The following is a 23,977-nucleotide window of genomic DNA, read 5'->3' on the forward strand; positions in this document are numbered from 1 at the left end:
GGTGTCCTCCCTCCTTTCTGCCTGTCTGTTGTGCTGACACTCTCACTCCAGAGCTCTGTCCTCGACTGACCCGAGCCATCTTCATTACAACCATATCTATGTTGTACACATGTAGGGTCCAACCCAGCTGTTTTTGAGTCAACTCCCATATTGCTTGATTGTGCTTTTGTGGTATTATTTGCCATCATCCTGACGTTTTCCACATCATGACTTTCTCTGCCAGGATTGCAGTTTATCTAACGTCACCACAAATCCCACAGCTGCCCACCGTTTCTGCTCTCCAGGTTGGTGTAAAGCCAGCAAACTGATTTGTCGTTGTGTAATTCAGTCAGTCTAGGTTACAGGTGAAAGTGTCCGATGTTGCAGGATAAAGAGTCATCCCATAGATAAAGTGAGGTTTATCTCCATTGTCAACAATAGAGCCAACAATCAATCAAGATTACAAATATAAAGACGGGACAGGGAGGACTGAGAAAGGGGAGAGGAGAAGAGTGAGAAGAAGGAAAAGAAGGGAGAACAGGAGCAGAGAAAAAAAGGAGAACAGAGGAGTCGGTCATGATGCACCATAGGGCAACCGGTGACAGAACACTACTGCCCCCTTCTGGTGGAGGTCTAAACTGATGTGAGGCAACACTGTGTGGAGGGCTCAACTCAGATCTAATCAAAGGTTTTTCCGAAGCTCAGGCTGCAGACCACGCCTGTTTCTTTTCCCTCTCCGTTTTCCTCCTCTTATACTGCTGATGGTACTTTCAGCCCACGATGTTATTATTTCACGCTTTCTCTCTTTCTCTCTCAAAAATCAACGAAAGATTGACAGACACTTGTTTCAATCATTTCTACGCACAAATCCAAACAATGGATTATCATGCCTTCTTTTCCGTGTAGTATATTTTCATGAATTAGTAATGCTTATGTAGCAATACCATGATTGAAAATATTGGATTTTGCTTTATAATTGCTATATGGTCTAGCAATGTGAGATGAAAATGAACATTATATTCACTCAACCCCATACAGTCATCTGCTAATTGCACTGTGAACATCGAGATGAAATGGATGCACATACATCTGGTGGGAACATTCTTAGCAGGTTCCTTCTATATTTGGAACTGAGTCCTGAAATATAACATTCTCACTCTCAGCCCTGAAATTTCCCATGTGGGGGAAAAGCGAGCGAGAGAGAGAGAGAGACGGAGAGAGAGAGGGGTGCTCGGATATCTCCTGTAGTCTACCTGAGGCAAGCTAGTCTCCTAGCAACCACGGAAAGGCATGACTTCAACTGAAAAAATAGCAGTCTTACACATCGGCATCCAATGATACTCAAGAGGACAGTGTACTGCAATTCAAAAGTAAGACTCCTGTCAGACTTTAGCAAACTTTTGCTAAAGATTTTAAAGTGTGTGTTGCTCTGTTACACAGACATATCTTTTGTGTCAGGTTTCTGGCTCCCGAGTGCTAACCCAGGATGAATTGGATTTCTAATTATTACATGTGATAGTGCACTAGACCCTACTCGTCTGCTGCTAAACACTATCATGCCTCCGTCCAAGGGAAACCGATGTGGAAGTAGCAAGGCAAAACAGGAAATTGAACTGTCAAATCGCGCATGGTGGCCACTGTCTGCGCCCTAAAACCTTTTGCACTCAGCACTCACTACCTTTCTTCCGTCCCAAATTCTCTTGCATACTTTTCTTTCCCTCTCTTTTCCTCCCCCCCTCTCTCCACCTCTCTCTCTCTCTCTCACCAGCTGATTCCCAAAATAATGGCGTTAGGACGGGGTGCTTTGTCAAATGCAAATACAGCAGAGACTTTGACTGCCCCTGCATACAGTGTTCTTGTTTTACATGCCATTCACATCTTTATCAATTCCTCTTTCTGTTTTTCGGTCTTCTTCAAAACAGAAATAGCCAGGTGTTCAGGAGCTTCCATTTTTACTCTGGGTGCAGATGGTGTGAAATGTGCGAGGGGTATAAATAGCTCGCATGCAAAGCTCCTCTCCTCTTAAGTCAATGTTTATTTGATGTCCTCCCCAGTACCCGTGCGCTATCTTTTGAACCTTAAAGCATGCAACTTTTACACTCGAGAGCGCACGACCCACAAGATGTAGACGTTTAACAGTCATGCTTTGCAGCAGTGGAGTTTCACACAAGCGCTAGCACACAAACAGCACTGAATCAATCAGGGAATTAACAACTGTCTGGATGTCAAACGTTCCTCTGTCTTATGAAAGCATTTTTTCATTGTCAGAGTCTATGAGTGAACATTAAGAACTCAAGGTGGTCCAAGCACAAGAAGATGGTAGCATTCCAATTGTTTGTTCATATTCCAACCAGAACACATAAAACTAGGGCTGCAGTCCTTGATCTAATGGAAGGTTTTGTTGACAGGATATTGTATGTCAAACGACGGTTCAGGTGGTTCAGTTGAGTCACGTCAGTTTAGGATTCATCTCTTTCAGCCTAACAGACAAGGACTAACCTATGGGGAAGGGTTTGCAGTCATGTTCAAAGACTAAAATGTGTTTCCCCCAAAGTTCTGTTTCTGAATAAAAGAGAGTAGGCTTACCAAGTGCACGACTGAAAAGCCTTTTCAAAGCTGTGTCACCGCAGAAATCACTCAACACTCCTCACTACCATGTTCCTCTCAGACCCACACCAAGTGCACACAACACAGGCGCTCACCGATGCATTCACACACTTTTACAGACACAAGTGCTTGGCAACACACAACACATACTTTCTCTCGCACACACACACACACACACCATTAGACACGCTGTTGACACATTCAATCACACACCCAATCCCTCACATTTGAACACAGAACAGCTTGCACACACATCAGTCCATCCTTTCACACTCAGCCATTCATTCTCTCACTCATCCTCTCATTACTGTAAACCTCTCTCTCTCTCTATCAATCCAGCTCAGCTCCTCCTGTGACATGCATATTTTATAGACAACCTTTCATTCCAATTCCAGCCTGGAACCCCAAGGGTGCATTCTGGGTAAAAGTCAGATCGACGAGGCAAACATTTTCCTCCCAGCTGCCAAGAACTCAACAGGATACAGATTAAGCTTTCATCTATGTTAATGTTAGCATTTACACTATCTTACAGACGTATACGGCCGGTTATACAAGTAAAATGTCACCTAAAGATAAAGTAAATACCACAACAGAAAATCTGATTTTAGGTATTGACCCAAAGACCCCAATCAAGAATAGCAACAAAGAATTGCCGAATGATGGGTATGCAGTGGAATAAAGCGAAAATAACAAGTCGATTACCATTTAGTTTTTGCCTCGGAGGAGATCAAGGAGCTAATTTGGAGAATTTTCTATCAACCAGGACTCTCCCGGGTTGTTTCAGAGAGAGGAGCCCAGTCTCTTGTGGTCGGGAAATGAAATCACAAAGTCAAGGACAAGAAGCTTCAATGGCAGCATTGTTCTGCTGCAAAGTCTATATTTATTTTTCTACAAATGTAACAACCGCTGGAATAACTTTCCGTCTTTAACGTCAACCTTTCCATCATTTGACATCCCTCCCTTCTCTCCCTCCATCCGACTCCTCTCCTTCATTTCACCTCTCGCTTTTTGGTTTCTTATTGTCTCTTTCATTTGAGAGAATCACTCTTCCACTCTTTCGTGCTTCCTTCTCCTATCGTACCTTCCCCTTTGTTTTCGTCTGCGTGTTTTTTTTTCTAAGCTGAATGAACAGAAAGAACGTGAAAAGGTTCATGAGGTTGAAATGGACTGTCTGATGCATCTATGACGCTGGAACCCCTCCAGAAAATGTACCAGAAAGACACCTAATAAGAATGGGAATGGTGAATAGTAAGCTTTGCCCCCCCCTCCCCTTATCCTCAGCTGTGAGGGGTAAAACGGGCGGCACAGACTGACTCTCCAGAGCGTTTCAGGTCTCCTGCTCTGTTTTCCTGGGTCCCACGGGCAGACACGTGGATCATCCATGACATCATCCCGCCTCCATCCTCTAACAAGCTGCTGTGTTCCTGGGGGTGGCCCCAGGGGACAGGGGTTGCTAGGGAAACACATGGGACATATAGGGGACATGGGGCTTTGGGGAATTCCGTTTTCCAGATTCTGAAACTGACAAACACTCCCCATGCCCCTGGAGGCTGGCTTCAATAAGACCCTCAGGAGTGGAAGACCAGTTTTTCTCCTAACCCTCCATCAAACACCTTTTGATTGGTTTCTTGACAGGAGATGATGTCATCGCGCATAGCCATAGCAGACGTCTTTGCTATTGACTAGCACTCTTTACACGGCATCATGAAAATGTGCGCACAAACTCTGCGTTCAGTTTGCGATGAGTGCTCTTGAGTGCGTCATCGATCGCAAAGCTAAGTGCTTTTGACATTCTCTGTTAATGGGAAATAATGCAAATAACTCAAACAAGTTATTTCGCATCCAAACGGCAGAGTCCTGGAGAAACTCCAAAGGAAGATCATCACCATGTGACCTCTGTCGAAAACACATCAATTAAAAATTGATAATGAACTTGAAACTAATATGAAGGCCATTTCTCTTTCCCTCTCTCTTTTTCTCTCTCTGGAATAGTTCATTACCAGACAAAAATTGCCTCAAGGACAGTTGGACCCACCAGCAACCTGCTGAAAGAGAAATTAAACACATTTTTTTCCTTCAATCAATATCAAACTGTGAGGAGAATAGAGGGCAGTGGGGGTGAGGGAAGGATACATGATGACATGACATCATCCTCAAAGCTTGCCGGGCCAGGGGAGGTCGCTGACTCACCGGGGCCTGTTCCCTGCAAACTTTGGCCAAACACACCAGAACGCTAAATCAGCCCTTCTCACATCTGTCTTGGAATGACCTACAGAGAGCGAACAGAAATTACTGTCGGTAGTTAATTAATTCACCAACGGACGTTGCTACTCAAGGACGTCCTTGTCAACACTGAAAAATAACACTTCCAGAGGGATAGGCATTTTTTTCAGTAATATTTGCATCGGCTATCAATCAAAACCTTAACTAAACAAACACATACATCTTTAAGATGTCGCAGTTTATATCCATCCTGTACTGGAGAACACACCTAATTGCTTGAGCTTTCAATAGCGTAATGCTTCTTCAAGCATTACAGCATTACTAGCATCCATATATCATGAAAGGTTTTGAGAGAGAGGCCCTGTCAGTCTTGGGGCCTTCAAAGTAGCTCTACTCCAGTTTCCCTCTATCTGGTCCTCATCTACAGGTCTGAATGTAACATAATATGCCATGTGATTACAGTCTTGGTGCCGTAATGACTGTCGAGTGATCTGGTGTTAGGTGTGTGGGGAGGGAGGAGATGCACACAAGAACCGCGAGGCCACATCTTGAGTTTCGTACCGCGACCTTGAACTTCTGCCCTGATGTGGCTCCAGGTACCTGCCCCGACGTGGCTCAAGGTACCTGCCCCCTGCTGTGCTTCCAGCTCGCTTCTGCCGCTTTGCTCCAGCCGACCCTGCTTCTCTCTCCAATCTCTCTTTCCTCTCACACCATGTCTGACCTCTCTCTCTCTCTCTGTTTCTCTCTCTCTGTTTCTCTCTCTCTGTTTCTCTCTCTCTGTTTCTCTCTCTGTTTCTCTCTCTGTTTCTCTCTCTGTTTCTCAGTTCACCTGTGTCTCAGTCTCCCTCTCACCCCTATCTCTCCGTCCCCGGCATTTCGACTCCCTCTCTCCCCCCACCTCCCCCCTCTCCCTGGTGTCCTCATTACCTGCTTGTCTCATCATTCAGGAGAGCCGTGTCTCGGCCCCTGCTATCACAGCCAGCAACCAGAGCCTCAACACTCATTTCCCACCAAGATACAATGGAGGACAAGAAAGAGAAAAAAAAGCAGACCGAGCCGTACGCACCTTCTGGCTTCTTACAAGCTCATTTTCACAGCCGAAGCAGGAGAAATGCTAATTTAACGGAAATCATTATTGGGCCTGAGGCGCAGTCTGCTCCTTTTATTTTGCACAGTATCAGATATGATTTAATTTATAATCCAAAGTGAGACACATTATTGGAATCGTTGGGTCTGACTGAGCTTCTGGCTACAGACTGTGAAATTGACAGGTCCTACAATGACAGTCCTTACACGTTTACGTTTTGGAGCCGTGACCTCCAAATCAATTACAATTACAATTTTGGATGATGCGTTCAAAGCGTTCTCTTGGAATTGAATGGTGTGGCGCCCGCACCTGATTCGAAAGGACAGGCAGAGCAAAGGACAATAGCAAAGAGGATGAGATTTAGATTGGATTCACAAGTGAGAAACTGATAAACAGAACTTCAACAGGGGAGGTCAGACATAGACAGGAAGTCCAGCATTTGTGTCCTATCCACTTCACTTCCTAAAGGTGGTAGGTGATTATATTCTTACAGTGTGCAGTTTTTCCAACACATCCAGCCACATGAACCCCAAGTATAGCTCAATCTGAATTACCCCACAGTCTAAAGATAGGATGCAGATTCCATTAAAAAGCCCTTCATCAATGCCTCGTTACTCATTCTTTTCTTTTTTTGATCGATTGATTCAATCAGTGTCTGAAAAAGAAATTAGAATTTCCGCACGTTATTAAGTCTGGGTGGTTTTGTCGTCATGAATGTATTTTAAAGCAGCTGTGGTGTTGCTTGACAAGGATTTATCACGGCGGAAATGGAAAGTGATGCTGTCTCACTGACTCCACCGATGATCACTTACAGACGGAGCCTGTCACAGTGAATCATCGATAGAGAGGGAGAGAGGGGGCATGTAGAGCAACAGACAGAACGTTAGGCAGGCAGCCAGATCAAGGACGGTTGTGAGAACAGACGAATGAGCAGACAGACAGACCGAAGTACAGATGAACAAACAGATGGGTAGGAAGATGGATGGACAAACAGACAGTGATTGCAATTGAGACAATTATGAAGGGTATGATGATCGGGGGAAAACCAATCGATCAATTTATTATTCATACAATTACAAATTAAGTAACAACTGTGTAGAGATGTTTCCAGAAAACATAAAACACAATATTTCGTTATCCTGGTTTAGCTCAGTGAAGGAAACTGCACATTCTTGCTGCCAGAACAACTCCAATAACTGAGAATGTTTGGAAATGACGCCACCTGGTGAAAACGAGAGAAATTTGTTTAAAATACAACCTAGTTTTAGGTGGTATTTTTTTCAAAATGGGATGAGCAGTCTACACAAGAATAGGATTCTGCTGACATCTGCTGGTGGCTTGATCTAACATCACTGGAGATAGTGTTTATAGTTTTTTGCCCCAGGGGATCAGTCATGGGTAGTTAACGATTTTATCGGATAACGACTATGGCAAAGTAAATATTAATGAGAGGGGAAACAGAAGAGCGTTGGAAAAACAAGTTAGCCCGATTATCTATTAAATTTTACTCCATCTGTGTCCTCTTAATCTTTCCCCAAAAAATTCTGGGCCCCCTGGCTAATTTGTACTCTGGGCCCCAAGCCCCCACCCCCCAATTATCTGGGGTTCTGCTGGGCCCCCTGTCTGACCAGGGCCCTTAGAATCATCCTAATCTTCCCCCCAATTACCCGTGGGTCAATGTATATTTTGACATTAACCTGGACCTAATCCCAAAGTTATGACCCCCTGGAGAGGATTGTCTAAACCACGGACGGACCCTGACGAGCTCAGAACTGGACCCCCTGCAGTTGGCGTCCCGTCCAGGCATCGGGGTGGACGATGCAATCATGTACTTTTGCTGCACAGATCCCTCTCTCACCTGGACAACCCTGGGAGCACTGTGAGGGGCTTCTTTTACGATTCCTCCAGGGCTTCGTTGGAAATATTAATCTATTAAGCATTGCACAGTCAGTCGGTGAACAAGTTTAAGAAAGTTTATTGCTTGCGGCCGGCCCACTAAGAGACAAAAACATCACACGCCATTGTGCTACAAGTTTGTCTGCTAGCATGTTGTGCTAGCTAGCTATTTAAGCAGCCCCACTCTTTACAGTCATTGGTTAAGACAAAGGCATGCAAATGTTCCATGGCTCTTCTTCATTGGCTCAGGTCCTGGTCCTGGCTGCATGGACCATTGACTACCTGACCATCAGACCCCACAGCACGTGAGGCTTTGTCACTGTGTGTCTGATGTAGAAGTCTGCAACACAAGGGCCCCTCAGGGAACTGTTCTTTCCCCTTTCCTCTTCACTCTGGACACAGTAAACTTCAGAAACAACACAGACAACTGTCACATCCAGAAGTACTCTGATGACATAGCCATTGTGGGATGTGTATCTGAAGGGAATGAGAAGGAATACAGGGAGCTCATTACTGACTTTGTTGACTCAACCACCAAAGTCGCCTGTACTTATTGAGGAGGCTGAGGTCCTTCGGAGAGTGCAGGACTTTTGTATGACACTGTAGTGGCATCCGCAGTGTTTTACGCTGAGGTCTGTTGGGGGTGTGGTCTGCTTCGGGTGTTGTATACTGGCGGTGTGGTCAGCTGGGGTTGTGGTCTGATGGGGGTGTGGTCTGATGGGGGTGTGGTCTGATGGGGGTGTGGTCTGATGGGGGTGTGGTCTGATGGGGGTGTGGTCTGCTGGGGGTGTGGTCTGATGGGGGTGTGGTCTGATGGGGGTGTGGTTTGCTGGGGGTGTGGTCTGCTGGGGGTTGTGGTCTGATGGGGGTTGTGGTCTGATGGGGGTGTGGTCTGATGGGGGTGTGGTCTGCTGGGGTTGTGGTCTGATGGGGGTGTGGTCTGATGGGGGTGTGGTCTGATGGGGATGTGGTCTGCTGGGGGTGTGGTTTGCTGGGGGTGTGGTCTGCTGGGGGTTGTGGTCTGATGGGGGTTGTGGTCTGATGGGGGTGTGGTCTGCTACGGGTGTTGTCTACTGGCGGTGTGGTCTGCTGGGGGTGTGGTCTGCAGGGGGTATGAGAGCCAGTTCTGTCCTGTCCCTCTGGACCTCACTGAGGAGGTGGGTGAGAGGAGGATGCTGGCGAAGCTGACGTCCATCATGGAAAACATCTCTCACCCCTCCCATGACACTGTGGGAGCACTGAGCAGCTCCTTCAGCAGCAGGCTGGGGCACCAGTGTGTATTGCTCAACTTAATTCCTTTGAACAAATGGTTAGATGTTCTTGAGTTGTATCCTTTCCATTGAAACATGCCACACTGAGGTGGATTTCATATACTCATCAGAAGCTAGACTGACTTGACTGTACCCTGACCAAGGTGAAATATCACGCCATTCTTCAGAGACAAGCTTGTATATTTTAGGAGAAGGATTCCTACCTCAGCAGCATAATGACACCAAACACACCTACAATTTTGCAAGAGAACGACTTGAAGATGAACGAAGACCAAGAGGTCCTGACTGTCATTGGCCGGGTTTCACAGATTCGTTAAGAAGCTCTTAACGCTAAGAGCTTCTTAAGAACGCTCTTAGAACGCTCCTAAGAAGCTCTTAGCGTTAAGATCTTCTTAACGAATCTGGGAAACCCGGCCATTATCTTTTCTCCACAGTCACCTCACCACAACCCCCTTGAAAAATGTTTGGGGCACACACAAGGCTGAGAAGGCCAAGCATTCTGATTCTTTTGATTCATCACAAGTAGCTCCTACGATTCAAAGATTCAACTTTTCACTCAAATTGTAAAGTTGATATTGGCCGGGTTTCCCAGATTCGTTAAGAGCTTCTTAACGAATCTGGGAAACCCGGCCATTATAATTAGTAATGAAATGATGAGCATTGCATTCTAAACAAGTTTAACATTGAAGTATCTTGACTAGTGGTCTCTGACATTTGAACCCTGCTGCGAATGTACTGATAAACAGTACTGTGCAAAGGTTTTACAATTTTTCACGATTGCTAAAACACATTTCTTGAAACAGTCAATTATTTTCTCAAAACTGTAGACACAAAACCAAATATTTAAACTCAATCTCCAAAACCTCTGACTCTTCTGGCAAAATCAAACACTCGCTCCTAAACCATGTAACCTGTGCTCAAAATCAAACTATGCTTTCAGATCATAAATACAACCAATCAATATATAAACACTATGGAGCAATCATTAGACACAACACAAAAGAAATGGAGAACACGGCATCCAGGGCATGTAGTTACATGTAAAGAAGAATTTGTTTATGTTTACCCAGTAAATTCATTTACTGTAGCAATAAAAAATTGATTTTGGATTTTGAAACACTGGATTTTGGTGTTTCAACACCCATTGACCCTTTCCTGATGTTTGACTATGTTTAGCCTGTGTTCTGCACCTCTCTTTTGTCAACCGTCACTGGAGGAGGGGATCCCTCACTGAATTGCTCATCCCAATGTTTCTGTAAATGTTTTCTACTCAAGTGAGTTTTTCTAGGAGTTTTTCCTTGTCTTCCTTGAAGCTTGAGGTTGGCTGAGGGATAGTTCTATGGGTGTATGTGAAGCCCTCTGTGACATTGTTTGTAAAAAGGGCTATACAAATACTGTAAATTTGATTTGATTTGAAAATATTACAGTAACTATCACAACTTAGTACTCTCAACAAAGAACAAAGAAAAAACACTCTGGTGTGATGGATACAGCCTTGAAAACCCTCCACACCTATGTTACCACAGGCCAATTCCATTGCCTGTAGGAAATTTACCCTGGTATATTGGTTTCAGTCATGGACCTTCTACCGCCATGCAGAGAAAAATTCTTCAATTGGTTGAGTAAAGGGCTATATGGTGGAAGGCAAACATTTACAGTAAAAGATGCTGGTTGATGTTGAACTATTCTCGTACACGGACACCACAGTGAAAGCTCACAAAAATGTTGCACAGTACTACATTTAAACATTTTTTAGTTACATTTACAGTACTGCATGTATATTTGCATGTATACTATAGGATATATATGTTTATTTCTATAAAGGATTGGTGGGGTTTATAGTAAGTTTAAACTTTTTAATTTAAACGTATCAATTTACTGTCAACATATAACGATTTAGCCCCAAAGTTTTTATTTTGAAAGCTTTAGATACCCTGACAGAGGGATGGTGAACAGAACCTGGCAACCCTCGCTTAACCTCGTGCACTGTGCGCGTGTCCGTGTTGTGTGGATACTGAAATGTCTGAAGAATAGAAAGGATAGAAGCGATACAGGGATGAATGATAATTTCAGTGACTGATTTACTATCATAAGGTAAGTTGAGACAAGTTAGTGTCCTCAATCTTAATTTGCTAAACACTCAAAAGAAATGTTTATATGCTGCGTTGGTGCAGAACACAAAGGTTTTCTTCCCAGGAAAAAAATGCCGGGGTTATTATGTGAAGGGCCCGCCAGTTGTGTCTTACAAGTCGCCGAATAGGTAGTTCTACGGTGCAATGGGGATCTCAATATATATCAGCTTTAAGAAATAGATAAACGTTTGAAAGGTTGGCGAGGAAAAAAAACACCGATTGTAATTGCTTCGAACGATGTTGTCAATGTAGATATGGTTCACGTTACGTGGCCGGGTAGCGGGGGAACATTGTTCACTCTTCGGTGTCTCCTAGCGATACACACCGGGCATCAATGCAGTCCGAGCCGCTAGAGGGATACGGGGACAGCCAGGGTGGCGTTGCCGCAGCCGAAATGGAGGAGCCAAGCAATTTTCCGAAACGAAACATGCAAAGGCTGCTATGAGACGGGCTGTAGAATAGAAAAGATGATTATTTTATTCAGGTGCAGCTCTACACAAATTGGCACTTTTAGCTAAAGTTACTGTACATTTTTGAGTCGATGAAAGCGGCTACTGTCTTTAAAGAAAACCTTTTTTATGCTAGTGGCTGTTGGCAGGTTTTCGGACTATGGCTGTCGGCTATGTGGCCATTTGATGGTTGCATACAGCCTATAGCCTATAACACTATTGGAAAGCAGCCGAAACAGTAGTGTTATTGAAGAGTAGTAGCCTAATACCTTGCTTAGAGGCCCAATGAAATTGAGGCATGTCATTTCTTCGTTCGCTCGGCCCTCCATCGTTTATTCACCTGAGCAGTGGCGTAACTATAGGGAGTGCAAGGAGTGCAGCTGCACTAGGGCCCGTGGCGAAAGGGGGCCCGTCCTCGATCTCACCGTAAAAGTGAGACAACTTGACCGGGCCCCTTAAGGCAATCTGACCTGGCCCCTTTCACCGCTGTAATACCGCCAATTGAAGATCACATATGATCTAGTCTTATCAATTCGCAAACATTTCTCAATTATGGTGTCAGTTATTCAGAATTATGAGCTATCACCTGCCCAATAAACATTTTAAAAACAGTCAGTGTTAACAACAGCAAATAATTAATTTTTCCTCATTTGCCTTTTGCTGAATAAAACAAATGTCGTTTTTATTAAGTAATATTGCCCTCGAAAAATAGCAAGGATGTCTGGGTAATATTGTTGTCAAAGATTCCCGCCCACCCACACAGGATTGTTCCCATCCAGTTGTTGGAATACCACAGACAGTTGTTGTTGGGATACTACAGTTGTGTTGCATTAGCGTTTTGAAGCGAATTAGGCTACCCCATGCCATGCCCTTTAACATAAAAGTGGCTCCAGAAAGCGGCAGGAACGAAAAGAGCAAGATGTAAGGATGGCAAAGCTGTCAAAACTATCCTCATTTGGATTGTGGCGAAGCGTGTTGAAGAGGACGCTACGTCTGACCCCCAGCCCGGCAACAGCAATGAGTGTGAAACTCAGCCACCAGGGTAGGCTAATAATTACATAACGTTTACTGTCTGGTATATGCAGTTGACATGGCTATTAAAAGTCATAAAAATGCATATATAGGCCTAGGCTACCAGGCAGCGGCCAGGTTAGATATAGTAAACTGTGCAGGATGTAGTCGGAAAATAGCTAAAGCTAGATAGACTAAATGTAAACTAGCATATCTAACGAACATAAAATTAAATATTCACCATCGAAGTGACTGTTTTTTTTTACTAGTACCCAGATAGCACACATGACAGATCGAAACGTCATTCATAACGTCGGATAAGCCTCGGTAAATGATCAGATTTTCTTCTCATCTCTGTGCTCTATTTCAAACGTCGCAGATACGTCGGCTCATGACTGACTGTTCCATTATGCTCATTCCGTGTTGTAGCAAGCATAATCTAGAGCCAAAGACTCGCGAGTCAGAGCCGTTCACTTTTAAAAAACCGTAATCTATCTTCACATAGAAGGAGCAGTCGTTACCCTTAATTGTACATCATGAGTAGCCTAAATTTCCTTGCGCATCGCTAAACTGAAAACTCAATAATTTCGCCTGACGATAGGTCGGTAAGGGGCCCGTTGGTGAGATCTGCACTCGGGCCCGCCAAGTCCTTGTTACGCCGCTGCACCTGAGGTAATGTAATCTGGTTAGAACCTCGGTTGCAACATTAGGCCATATTCAGACTCTTCAGATGTAGCACTGCAATAGAATGCTGAGTTTAAGCTGCGCGCTACACATGACTACCCCGCTACACCTGCTAGTTTGATAATGTGCATCCGCGCATGACGTGCATAGGGAATCTAATAGGTTGAGTCATGCACAAAGTTGATCATGAATAATTAAATTTATTCAAACTTTTTGGCATGCTACTTTGGCCTTCTTTCACGAATTGTGATACTAAATGAAGTTGTTTTTTGTGAAATTAGTAAATTCAAGTTTCAAATCAAACTGAAGAAATCAAATTGTCACGTGATGTAATTGATCTCAATCATAATCTATGATGGTGAATAATACGATGACCAATATCATATAAAATCCCTATTTAATGAAGTATAAGGCTGCTGAATGGAACATTTGTAATTGAATTGCAATGTAAAGTCATTGATCGATAGCTTAACGTTTTTTTCTTTTTGTCTCCCTAAGGTTTTAGAATGTGAGTGTGGTCAAAGGCAGAGGCTGCACTCTTATGGTCCACAGACCTCCCAGCTGCACATTAGAATGTACTTGATGAACGTACCTCCAGTTGCGCCTATTCACACAGAATGGAGAACCTGCGGCCCACCCAGAGGCTTTAGCCTACCGCTTTGCTTCAATGACTCTGACAGCGACCTGTCCTCCACTGGCACACCAATCCCTGAGAAGGTCCAGATGATCATAGAGAGCCTGAGAAGCACCCAGTCCTCACTCGAGATGGGCGACGAGATCGAGGGAAATGTGTTATCGGCACAGGAGGCTCGACCCCAAGGCTGTAAGGCCCGAAGACAGGGAGGAGATCCAATGGCTGGACCCAAACCTAAATGCAGGGGTTCAACTGATCCCTTCCTGCCAGAAATATCCTCACCTGTCGGCTCCGGAAGCCAGGAGTCTGACAGTGATGACTCGGTAGACAGGGGGATTGAGGAGGCCATACAGGAGTACCTGAAGGAAAAAGATGGCTGCAAACGCAAGGCCGAGCTAGCCACCAATGTTCTCCAACCATCCAAGATCCCAAGGACAGATCAAACCTATCAAGACAATCCCAAACAATTTTCTGAGAGCAATAAGGTCTTGACTGCCAGCAACCAGGCTCCAAAAATCCTGAAAGCAGAGGCCCAAGCTGTCCCACTTGTCCCATCTTTGAAAAAACTCACCAAGACCAAGGTGCCTCTCAAAGAGAATCCTTTCAAGAGAGTGGACACATGCAAAGTCACCGAAGCCCAAAAGATGTATCCCGGACTCGCCATTACAAACCCTGTGTCTGACAAAGGGACCAACCCTGCAGCCGTGGAGGGGGGGGAGGACTCTCCGGACTCCAGCAGTGATGACGGCATCGAGGAAGCCATTCAGCTATACCAGCTGGAGAAGAAGGACGATAGACAAGAGCCAGGTGAGAGGGAAGCCTGTAAGCCTCTGGCTGTCAAAGAGGAAGACACTGACTCCAGCAGTGATGACGGTATTGAGGAAGCCATCCGCAGCTACCAGCTGGAGAAGCAGAATGAGAAGAAGCCTGTGCTCAAGCCGTCTTTACTTAAACATAAGCTTGTGAGCAAAGAACCATTATCATACCCCTCCGTGATCTCGAATAGTGCCCAGGAAATTAAAAGAAACAGATTGTCCAGAAAGAAAAAGCCAGAGAAGGATGTTAAATCTCTGCTGCAGATGCGGTCTCCATCCACCCTTATTAAGAATACATTGATGGTCAGCCATAAAGTCAAACGAAATCGAGGATCCAGGATGGAACCCTTACTAGAGCAGCCCACGTCAGCGACCCTGAAGGTTGCCACGACTACAACTGCTGAACTAATGTGTGCCGAGGCTATACTGGACATTTCAAAGGCAGTCATGCCAGAGGTCTTCAATCCCAACGTGAGCCTACCTGGCAGCAAGTCTCCCCAACCTTCCGTCATTATCTCCTCCGAGTACCAAGGCAACGAAAGTGACGACAGCTCTGTCGACAGCGAGGACGGGATAGAGCAGGAAATCAGGAAGTTTCTGGAACAGAAGGCTCAAATGCACAAACAAGGTCCCGATGACACCACGTGCGCCTCAAAAGGCCTCGACTTGGCCTGTGATGCACGTGGTCCGGAGGGGGTCAAAAAGCTCAGTCTGGAGGTGCTGAAACAGGGTCCGAAGAAAGCCGGGAGGTCCGTGACGCAGAACAAAAAGCCGAAAAGGGACTGCAGCAGCAGCGGCAAGTTGGTTTCAAAGGAAGAAAGGGTGACTGATCAGAGAATTCAAGATGAGAGCCTTCCAAAGTCCTCAACAGAGCCTGTCAGAAGCTCAAGCCCGTCTGTGTCTCACCAGAGAGACACCCAACAGCTCATGGCTCAGTCCGAGAGGAGGGAGCAGAGTGACGGAGACAAGAGCAGCTCTCTGGACAGCGATGAGGATCTGGACACTGCAATAAAGGACCTGCTCAAGACTAAAAAGAAGATCAAGAAGAAAACGAGGGATCTGAAAATGAAGTCAAGGAAAGGCCTCAAAGAAGTGGACACCTTGCCATCTAAGAGGCTCCCAGCTGAAGTCTTATCCAAGCCTGCTGTGCTTAAGAGTATGACTGCTAATGCCAAGGGTAGGCATGATAGCAAAGAGACACCTAGGTTGAGTAAAAGCACTCCACAGCACAAACAACTGAGCAATAAAAGAAAAGACTCCTTAGATCAAGCAAGTGAAACGGGTAGATCTAAAGGGAATGGAGTCCCAGAGAGCCAATCGGCTGACAGTAATCAGGTGATTGTACAGATCAAGGAAGACAGTAGCTCGGTAGACAGTGATGACAGCATCGAGCTGGAGATCAGGAAGTTCCTGGCTGAGAAAGCCAAGGTTTGCACCCCAATGGGAACTGTGGGCACAGACGAGATGGGGAAATATGACATAATTGCAGGCACTCATCCACTCCCGGAGAAGGACATTAAATTGGAAAATCAGCTGGCTGAAATTCCAAAAGGGGACCATAGCCAGTTCCTTGAATCCCATTGTTCTCCGCGTGCCTCTGTGCAGAAAGATAGCCAGGATGGAGGTATCTCTCTCAATACCTCCACTGCCTCTCCAGCCTACTCTAGCTCTGCCACCAACCTGCCCAGGAATCTGCGTTTCACCCCAGCCTTTACCCACAGGTCCAGTCCTTTGGAGCCTGCAGATGGAGCCGGACCCGCTAGAACTCAGAAACTAAGAAAGTTCAGTTTCAGTTCAAGCCGCAACGATTCCCAGAATATCCCATCAGAGGTGACGAGATGCGGGCCTGTCCCAGGACATGGCGCTCTACCCAGCACTGACTCAGACATTTTGCACGAGAGCCAGGCGATCCCCCCTACTGCTGAAACAAGAAACACAATCCAGAGCCCTAACCCATTCCATTCAACCTTACCCAGAATGGGTGAGACTGCAGCGACAACCCTGTATCCATACCCATGTGGCGATGGCATCTCTCATCGGCGAAGAAACACTGACTCTGCCCGAGATGCACCCGTCACCGTCTGTCCATCTGCGAGGAGCAACCAACCGATAGTTCCTTTCCACTGCTCCCCAGAAATGCCTGTGTCTGCTGTCTCCCGCCCCCCTTTCCTTGGCGCCACCCTCAGTCCCATTTCCACCAGGCAGCCTGCAGGGAGGTATTTCATGCAGAGCCTAGTACCTGGAGGTCACTGGGGTCAAGTCCCAACCCCGGGCCGGTCCCAGAGCAGCGTGGCGCACGTGTCCAAAAACCAGACCACGTTTGTTCCACTATCAGCTAGTAAGACCAACCACATCCAGGTCAGGAGGGAGGCAAGCAGAGGGAAGGACAGGAACTCCCCAGTATGGGGCGAGAGAGAGATTGGAAGGGAGAGCAAGAACATAGAGGGCCAGGAAAAGATAGCGGGGGAAGGCGAGTGTGTAGACGAGACAGAATGCGAGTCAGATGAAAGCAGAAGCCCAGTGAAGAAGCAGGGGTTTTCCACTTTGTAAGTACATGTATTTCCTCTTGTTTGTGAAGCCACATAGCATCGCAGGCCAAGTTTGATTTGAGATACCATTGAGTTTGCCCTTGTAGTAGAAATGTAAGTGTAGCCTATTTTGTTTGTAGGTACCAAGGGAATGTTGATACAGTATACATATTGCATAAAGCTTTCATTTTATATGTTTGTACATTTATACAGCTATTTAAATCTTAAACAACGTCAAGATGTCAAGACTTTACTTTGTGCAGTTATGCCCTGAGATTAGTTATTCCATATTGAAATCACTGAAACGCCTGAAAGCAATACAAACCATCAACTGACATGAGGTTTGCACGAATCATTAGAATGGGCAAATCCATGCATATCTGTGTGTGGCCGTACACTTTTCATTAATCTCTGAACTGAGACAAATTGTTATCGGCACATTAATGTCAATTAATTGACATCGGTAGAAGAAGAAAAAATACATGTTGGTATGAATTCTCAACAATCAAACTCTATGGGGTGGTTATTTACCAGAAACTCAAATGAACCGACATCTGGTGCTAGGCGGACGAGTAAAGTTCCACAATAAAATGGTTACTGGCTGTAGTACAATTCTGGAACCCAGTAACTTTTAACAGAAACTCAAACTAGACCTGTATCATGTGCGAATGACTACAGTTTGATTGGCATTACAATTAAATGTGTGTTTTTTGTTTGTTTTAATTTTGCCAAGTAGACACGTTTATTGTGATTGTCTAGCTCTGACTCCACACTCATGTAGGAATAATCATCAACTATGTTTAGCTGAAGCAGTCAAAGTTTAGCACCCATGTCCATTCAAACGGTTGAGTTTGTATTCAACTAGATGTGTCGAGTAAAATACAGTTGTATGTAGTGTCAGGTATGTTCCCTCCGTTTCCTTCTACATGTGGCTGAGCTTATGTTCGTTTCAAATTTACAGTTTACAAGTTGCCGCACTGCCCATCTCAATAGTTCTGTCCCTCATTAGAATTCCACAGTCCTCACATCCTTACAGCGCTCCTTGTAACTTCGAAATGCCAACTGGCGTTTTAAGTTATTGCTTTTTATGTTGACTGGTATATGGTTGAGTCGTTTTCCTTGAATTTCTTATGTGAAAAGAATGTTATTTATTTTTGTTTATGAAAAAATGAGGAAAAAAGACACTTACTGAACATGCTGTGCATCGCCAGTTTTCATAAATATTTTGCAGAAATTGAAACTTTACCCCTCCAGTCCGACACCCACTTTACCTTGTCAGAGGATCAACTTTGACTGTATCTTTAAAGACTGTGTTATAAAAATGTGTAATAAAGAGTGAATTCCAAGCGTGTTCCCCTCTTAATCGTAAAGCTCTATATGGGTCATTTATAACATGGAGTAACAGGTTTATAAAGGTTATTTTTTTAGCTTGTTGATCAGAACAACTCCCACCCCTTCATCATTTACCAAACATTACATCCTCCATTTCGTTTTCCTGTATTGTACAGAGGACATAATAGAACAACCATGAAAAAACAAAAACTTGCCATTGTTGACAATATGCCGTGGTTGTCCTACTTGTCCTCCGTACAATAACATTAAAGAAATGGAGGATGTAATGCTTGGTAAATTGTGTAAGAGGCTGTAGTCTGACTGCCTCCAATGCTTTTCCCTTGCCCCAGGTCTCTGTCCAAAGCCATTGATCCTGGGGGCCTACCCAGCCCATACATCGCTCTCAACACAGAGGAGAGGTGCCAGGCCTTTCACAGGAGGTGCATGGCTCTAAAGGGACCACAGGTACACCACTAGGGAAAGTTAAATAAAAGGTTTATCTAGTTTGGATTTGATCTGAATCCACCCAGTCTTCTGGTCTAGAATGTAATAGAATGTAAACACAAGTGTAGATTGTGTTAAATATAATTTTACTGTCAAGCACTTAATCAACATGTTCTTAAGTATATTACCCAAATAACCCAGTAATATTAATGAATGTTTATTTTTAGGAAATGGAGTCCTATGAAGTTATTTTCATGAAGAGAAACAGGAAACCTACAAAAAGACAGCTCAAGTTTCTCCCTTCCTCAAGAGAAACTATTGGGCAGTAGATTAAAGAATGGGGTCTGATTTGATTTGTAGCCTACTGTTGACCATTCATCGTTTGTGCAGTTTTGCAGTTTTATTTTTGCAAAAATAATTCCAGTTATGTTTTTCATTTTTACAACCTTGAATTTAAATTAAAAATGAGTTTGGGAACATAGGCCTACCCTTGTTATACCGTTTTGTGGGGCAAAATCCAAATGTTTTTACGCTTAGGCAAGGAGCATGGTTTGTAACTTTTATAACGTCTGTAAATAAATACAGAAATAAAACGAAATGTGAAACTGAATTCAAATTTTCCATGAGGGGAAAGGAAACAAGGGACAACGGACCTTGTACGAACATTCTAAAAATAGTTCCTGTCCTCCATTTCTAGATTTTAGCTTGGGAGTTGTAGTTCAGACTATAACATTCACATAATAAAGCAATGCGCAAGTACAATCCCAGGGACTTCAACTCCCTATTCAGCTCATTGACCTTCAGTGGGAGGGGACAGTCAGGGACTAAGCAAGCATGGCAGCTGGGACTCTTGCTAAAGGTATTTGATACTAAAATTTGACTAACTTTAAGTTGAAACTACGTATGTGAATTATTTTTATCAACACAACCCACTATGTGCGTATTATAAATAATGAATAGTTGTACAAATATTATAGTAATGGCATAGCTCGCTATCTTAGCTAGCTTGCAGTATCTTAGCTAATACTGTTATGTATCACTAGTTAGGTTGCCATCGCTTTTTCATAACAATTTCTAAGACGAATTTCATGTGTTTGTATACATTTCAGGGATGTGCGGACTCCGCAACCCACGGGTTTTGGCAGCAGTACGATCCTTCAATGGACAGTATTACGCGACGGCTGCGGCTGTCAAATCACCTCTGGTGCAAACAGACAAGATGGGTTGGTCATCCTGTCAATAATTATCAGCAATAAGATAAACTATAATGAAAACTAAATTCAAGACGTGTTTTTGGTTGCAAGTTTTCTCTTTGGGACGACTGTCAAACAATTTGTATAGTAACGTGTATTTGTGACTACACAGAAAAGCACCTGAACCAGACCTTGGAATCCTCTGACTACTTCCGCCTGTCGGAACTGTTCTCCTTAAAAGAACTCTTTGATGCCAGAGTGCATCTTGGCCACAAGAAAGGCTGCAGACACAGGTATGGTAGCAAGGGCATATAACCATGGTTTAGACATTGTGGGAAAGGGCGTAAACATGCATTCTTTGGGGGGGTCGTGTCCCCCCCAATATTGAGAAAATACCAATCTGTCCCCCCCAATATACAGCAGAAAATATGTAAAATATATGTTCTCTTTTTATAAACCCTGCCAATGGATCGGTCTCTTGTTATTTCTTATTTATTTTCAAATTATGTCCGTTTGTAAAGGAAAACATAAGTGTGTGAATCCCCCCTCCAGATTGTACACTTGTGTAATTTCGTTTGAATCCACCTTGCGTCGTTCTGCATTGTCATGGTTACTTACCACTTTTTCGTCAGTCAGTTGAGCGCAAAGAAACATTAGCTAACTTGTTGGAGAGGAGGTAGAGTAATGGAGGATTTGAGGTTACCTAAAAAGCAGAGAGAACTGCACCAGCAGCCAAGCATACTTTGTTTTTTTCCAGACAGGAAGTAACTTGATACCAAGCTAAATGTGTAAGCAAATAAAACGAGTAGCCTCATAAAAGCATGAGTCGCAGTTTTTCTGATAAAATTACATGTGGTCACAAAGCAGGCAGTCACTGTCTCTGAGAAATTAGACTATTCCTTTAGATGTGAATTCAAATGGTCAATGTAGTCCTCGAAGCTAAGTTCTAAATGTGCGAATTTTCATGAATACATATAGAATTGTAGGCAATGCACTTAACATGTACATTTAGCAGACGCTTTTATCCAAAGCGACTTCGAAGACAGAGCATACGTCACTGATAATAACAACGAGGTAGCCCCAAACATTGCGGGCAGCCAAAACATGAAGCATACATTGTGAAAAACCAAATAAGTGCCAAAGGGAAGAACCATAAGAGCAGGCAGTTAAACAAGTTACAATTAAACAACATGAAACTCAAAAAGTGCAAGAGTGTACCTGTAGAAGAACAATCAACAGTAAAAAATATTTCACAGTGAGTATAAAAGTTTAAATCCGTTATAACTAACCAACAAGAGCAACAAGTCTCTCAATAAGAGTAATTGTGAACCTGGAGGAAACTAACATCAGGTCCAGCCAAGCATTCCTAAGTGCCGTTGTACTCCCGGAACAAGTGCGTCTTGAGCCTTTTCTTGAAGGTGGGGAGACAGTCAGTGTCCCTGATGGAGGTGGGGAGCTGATCCCACCATTGGGGGGCCAGACAGGAGAAGAGCTTGTGTTGGGACCGGGCGCTCTTGAGAGGTGGGACCACCAGACGACCACTTGACAAAAACAAAAATAATTATGGGGAAGGGTATTCAGGCGGTCCAAATGAAAACCCTTCCTTATAATTTTTTGTTGGGATTCACACACTTAAATTAATTGAAAATAAGTAAGAAATAACAAGAAACTGAACCATTGACAGGGTTCATAAAAGGAGAATGTATATTTTACATATTTTCTGCTGTATATTGAGGGGGCCAGATGGGTATTTTCTCAATATTAGGGGGGACACGACCCCCCCAAAGAATGCGTGATTACACCCTTGTATGGTAGCCATGTATTTCTCAGCACGTTGAATCAATGCGTCATTTGATGGGAGGGTCGGCATGCTTTGAGTGTATTTCAGCGGTGTTGACTGATCATCTCTCAACTTTCTGAATGATCTTTTCTCTGTCTGTCCTTCATCTCTCTCCTTAGACTCATGGAGCCCTACCTGTTCGGCTCACGTCTGGAACAGGACATTATCGACCTGGACAAGACTGTGGAGCACCTTCAGGCGGCTCTGAACTTCACCGCCCATATAGCCTACCGTGGCGGCGTCATTCTCTTTGTCAGCCGGCGCCGGCAGTTTGGCCACCTGGTGGAGAGTACGGCACGGGACTGCGGAGAGTATGCCCACACACGCTACTGGCAGGGAGGGCTCCTCACCAATGCTCCTATCCAGTATGGGCCTGGGGTCCGCCTGCCAGATCTCGTCATCTTCCTCTCCACCCTCAACAACGTCTTTCAGCAGCACGTGGCCGTCCGCGACGCGGCCAAGATGAACATCCCCACGGTGGGGGTGGTGGACTCCAACTGCAACCCCTGTCTGGTGACCTATCCGGTACCTGGGAATGACGACACGCCGGCCGCCGTGGAACTCTACTGCCGCCTGTTCAAGACTACCATCAACAGAGCCAAGGACAGGAGGAAGCAGGTGGACCTGCTGCAGGGCCTGTCTGAAGCACCTCCGACACCAGAGTCGTGAGAGTAAGAGGGAGAGAGAAACAGGACTTGGTCATAATTATAAAAAAATGAATTTCTATCTTTTCGGTTGAAAGATGCTCTTATATTGGCCTCCGTTCATATAACTGCTTTTGTGAAAGGTGGTCACTCCACGTGTTGTCTCTCAGGACATGAATGAGAGGGAAGGAAATCCAAGAGAAAATATAGATACAGAACTGTTACGACCTTCAGCAACAACCTTGGTGTAACTGTACAGATTGCTTGAGATGTTTGTCATTTTACGTTTTGTCCATCATTGTTATATTGATCATTCATAAATATACCCTTTTTGCATCTTGTTCAAAGCAGAGTATCTTTTTTTTCAGTGCATTCACAAATGTCAAGTAAACTTTGTTAACATTTATTGTTTGTGTGGCCTTGTCAAATTATTTTCTAAACCATTTACCATGCCTTGGTCTAGAAACATGGCATTTAAAATGTCACAACTAACAATAAAGCACAAAGATATGACAAGGAATTACGGGTACTATAGTTACACTCAACAGTAAAACAAAGACATGGCTCTGGCACAGCATTCTCTACGTCTCTGGTCGAGTGTACTTGAAGGGCTCAAGTTTTATCCAAAGGAAAAAACACCAGCGGCTGCTAGTGATTCTGGCTGGTAGATGGCATTTAACCATGTATAATTTGAGGCCGCACTCAACTAGGTAGAAAACTTACCTTCGTATGGCTGCGGCTTGTCCATTATTTGTATATCGCTTCTCTGCCTTTTGGCTAAGATAAAGTGTTAGACCTGTCCCTATCGATACGCCTGATAGGGATCCAGTGATGAGGTGGGTCGAAGGTCGTATGCCTGGAGGCGCTGCCACAACACCAGACGGGGACTTGTCCCCAAAGTTCAGAGGGGCGAAAGCTTCGGCCAAAAGCCTTGTTTTCCCCTGCAAAGCTTGGACTTCCACATGTGCCCCCTAGAGGGTTAACTGTAGGGGGTGGGGGTGGGTGCTGTGTATGATGTAGAATAAATGGAGTTGCAGTTTCAACACGCGACGCTGTCTGAAGTGTGAAGGAAGCATGTTGGGTGTGAAAGAGAAAAAGACGTACATGATGTTGACAAGGGTCTCCAGGGGACTTTGGGCCCAAGAGCAAACAGGGACCCAAAGGGCCACAGGGGACCATAGTAAGAAGAATTAGGGCACAGATCACTC

The 23,977-nt window shown here is 44.5% G+C and overlaps 3 protein-coding genes across 3 annotated transcripts in view; 2 read left to right on the forward strand and 1 right to left on the reverse strand.

The window, feature by feature from the left end:
* rapgef1b (Rap guanine nucleotide exchange factor (GEF) 1b) overlaps positions 1-8,987 on the reverse strand; it is a 34,826-nt gene extending 25,839 nt beyond the window's left edge. The window contains exons 1-3 of the mRNA XM_047045226.1: positions 8,867-8,987; positions 8,463-8,732; positions 3,901-4,039 (exon numbers count right to left, since the gene is read on the reverse strand). Coding sequence (XP_046901182.1) covers positions 3,901-4,039; positions 8,463-8,732; positions 8,867-8,987 — 530 coding nt within the window. The remainder of the gene's footprint in view (positions 1-3,900; positions 4,040-8,462; positions 8,733-8,866) is intronic.
* A 2,063-nt stretch (positions 8,988-11,050) lies between these two features.
* Positions 11,051-19,702, forward strand: ppp1r26 (protein phosphatase 1, regulatory subunit 26). The gene is made up of 4 exons (XM_047045441.1): positions 11,051-11,157; positions 13,838-17,334; positions 18,999-19,113; positions 19,320-19,702. Exons 2-4 carry the CDS (start codon positions 13,913-13,915, stop codon positions 19,419-19,421), a joined length of 3,639 nt encoding a protein of 1,212 aa, XP_046901397.1. The 5' UTR covers positions 11,051-11,157; positions 13,838-13,912; the 3' UTR covers positions 19,422-19,702.
* Positions 19,703-19,883: 181 nt separating this feature from the next.
* mrps2 (mitochondrial ribosomal protein S2) lies at positions 19,884-23,175 on the forward strand. Its single transcript, XM_047045095.1, has 4 exons — positions 19,884-19,951; positions 20,202-20,315; positions 20,458-20,578; positions 22,245-23,175. Exons 1-4 carry the CDS (start codon positions 19,927-19,929, stop codon positions 22,792-22,794), a joined length of 810 nt encoding a protein of 269 aa, XP_046901051.1. The 5' UTR covers positions 19,884-19,926; the 3' UTR covers positions 22,795-23,175.
* Positions 23,176-23,977: the final 802 nt, after the last annotated feature.

The sequence above is a fragment of the Hypomesus transpacificus genome, chromosome 22 (genome assembly GCF_021917145.1).
Source record: "Hypomesus transpacificus isolate Combined female chromosome 22, fHypTra1, whole genome shotgun sequence".
Taxonomy (NCBI): Eukaryota; Metazoa; Chordata; class Actinopteri; order Osmeriformes; family Osmeridae; genus Hypomesus; species Hypomesus transpacificus.

Coding starts and splice junctions, on each gene's coding strand:
- ppp1r26 (XM_047045441.1), top strand. CDS start 13,913: ATGTACTTGATGAACGTACCTCCAGTTGCGCCTATTCACACAGAATGG. Junction 17,335..18,998: donor AAGCAGGGGTTTTCCACTTT/GTAAGTACATGT, acceptor CCCTTGCCCCAG/GTCTCTGTCCAAAGCCATTG. Junction 19,114..19,319: donor TGGCTCTAAAGGGACCACAG/GTACACCACTAG, acceptor GTTTATTTTTAG/GAAATGGAGTCCTATGAAGT.
- mrps2 (XM_047045095.1), top strand. CDS start 19,927: ATGGCAGCTGGGACTCTTGCTAAAG. Junction 20,316..20,457: donor GGTGCAAACAGACAAGATGG/GTTGGTCATCCT, acceptor GTGACTACACAG/AAAAGCACCTGAACCAGACC. Junction 20,579..22,244: donor AAGAAAGGCTGCAGACACAG/GTATGGTAGCAA, acceptor CTCTCTCCTTAG/ACTCATGGAGCCCTACCTGT.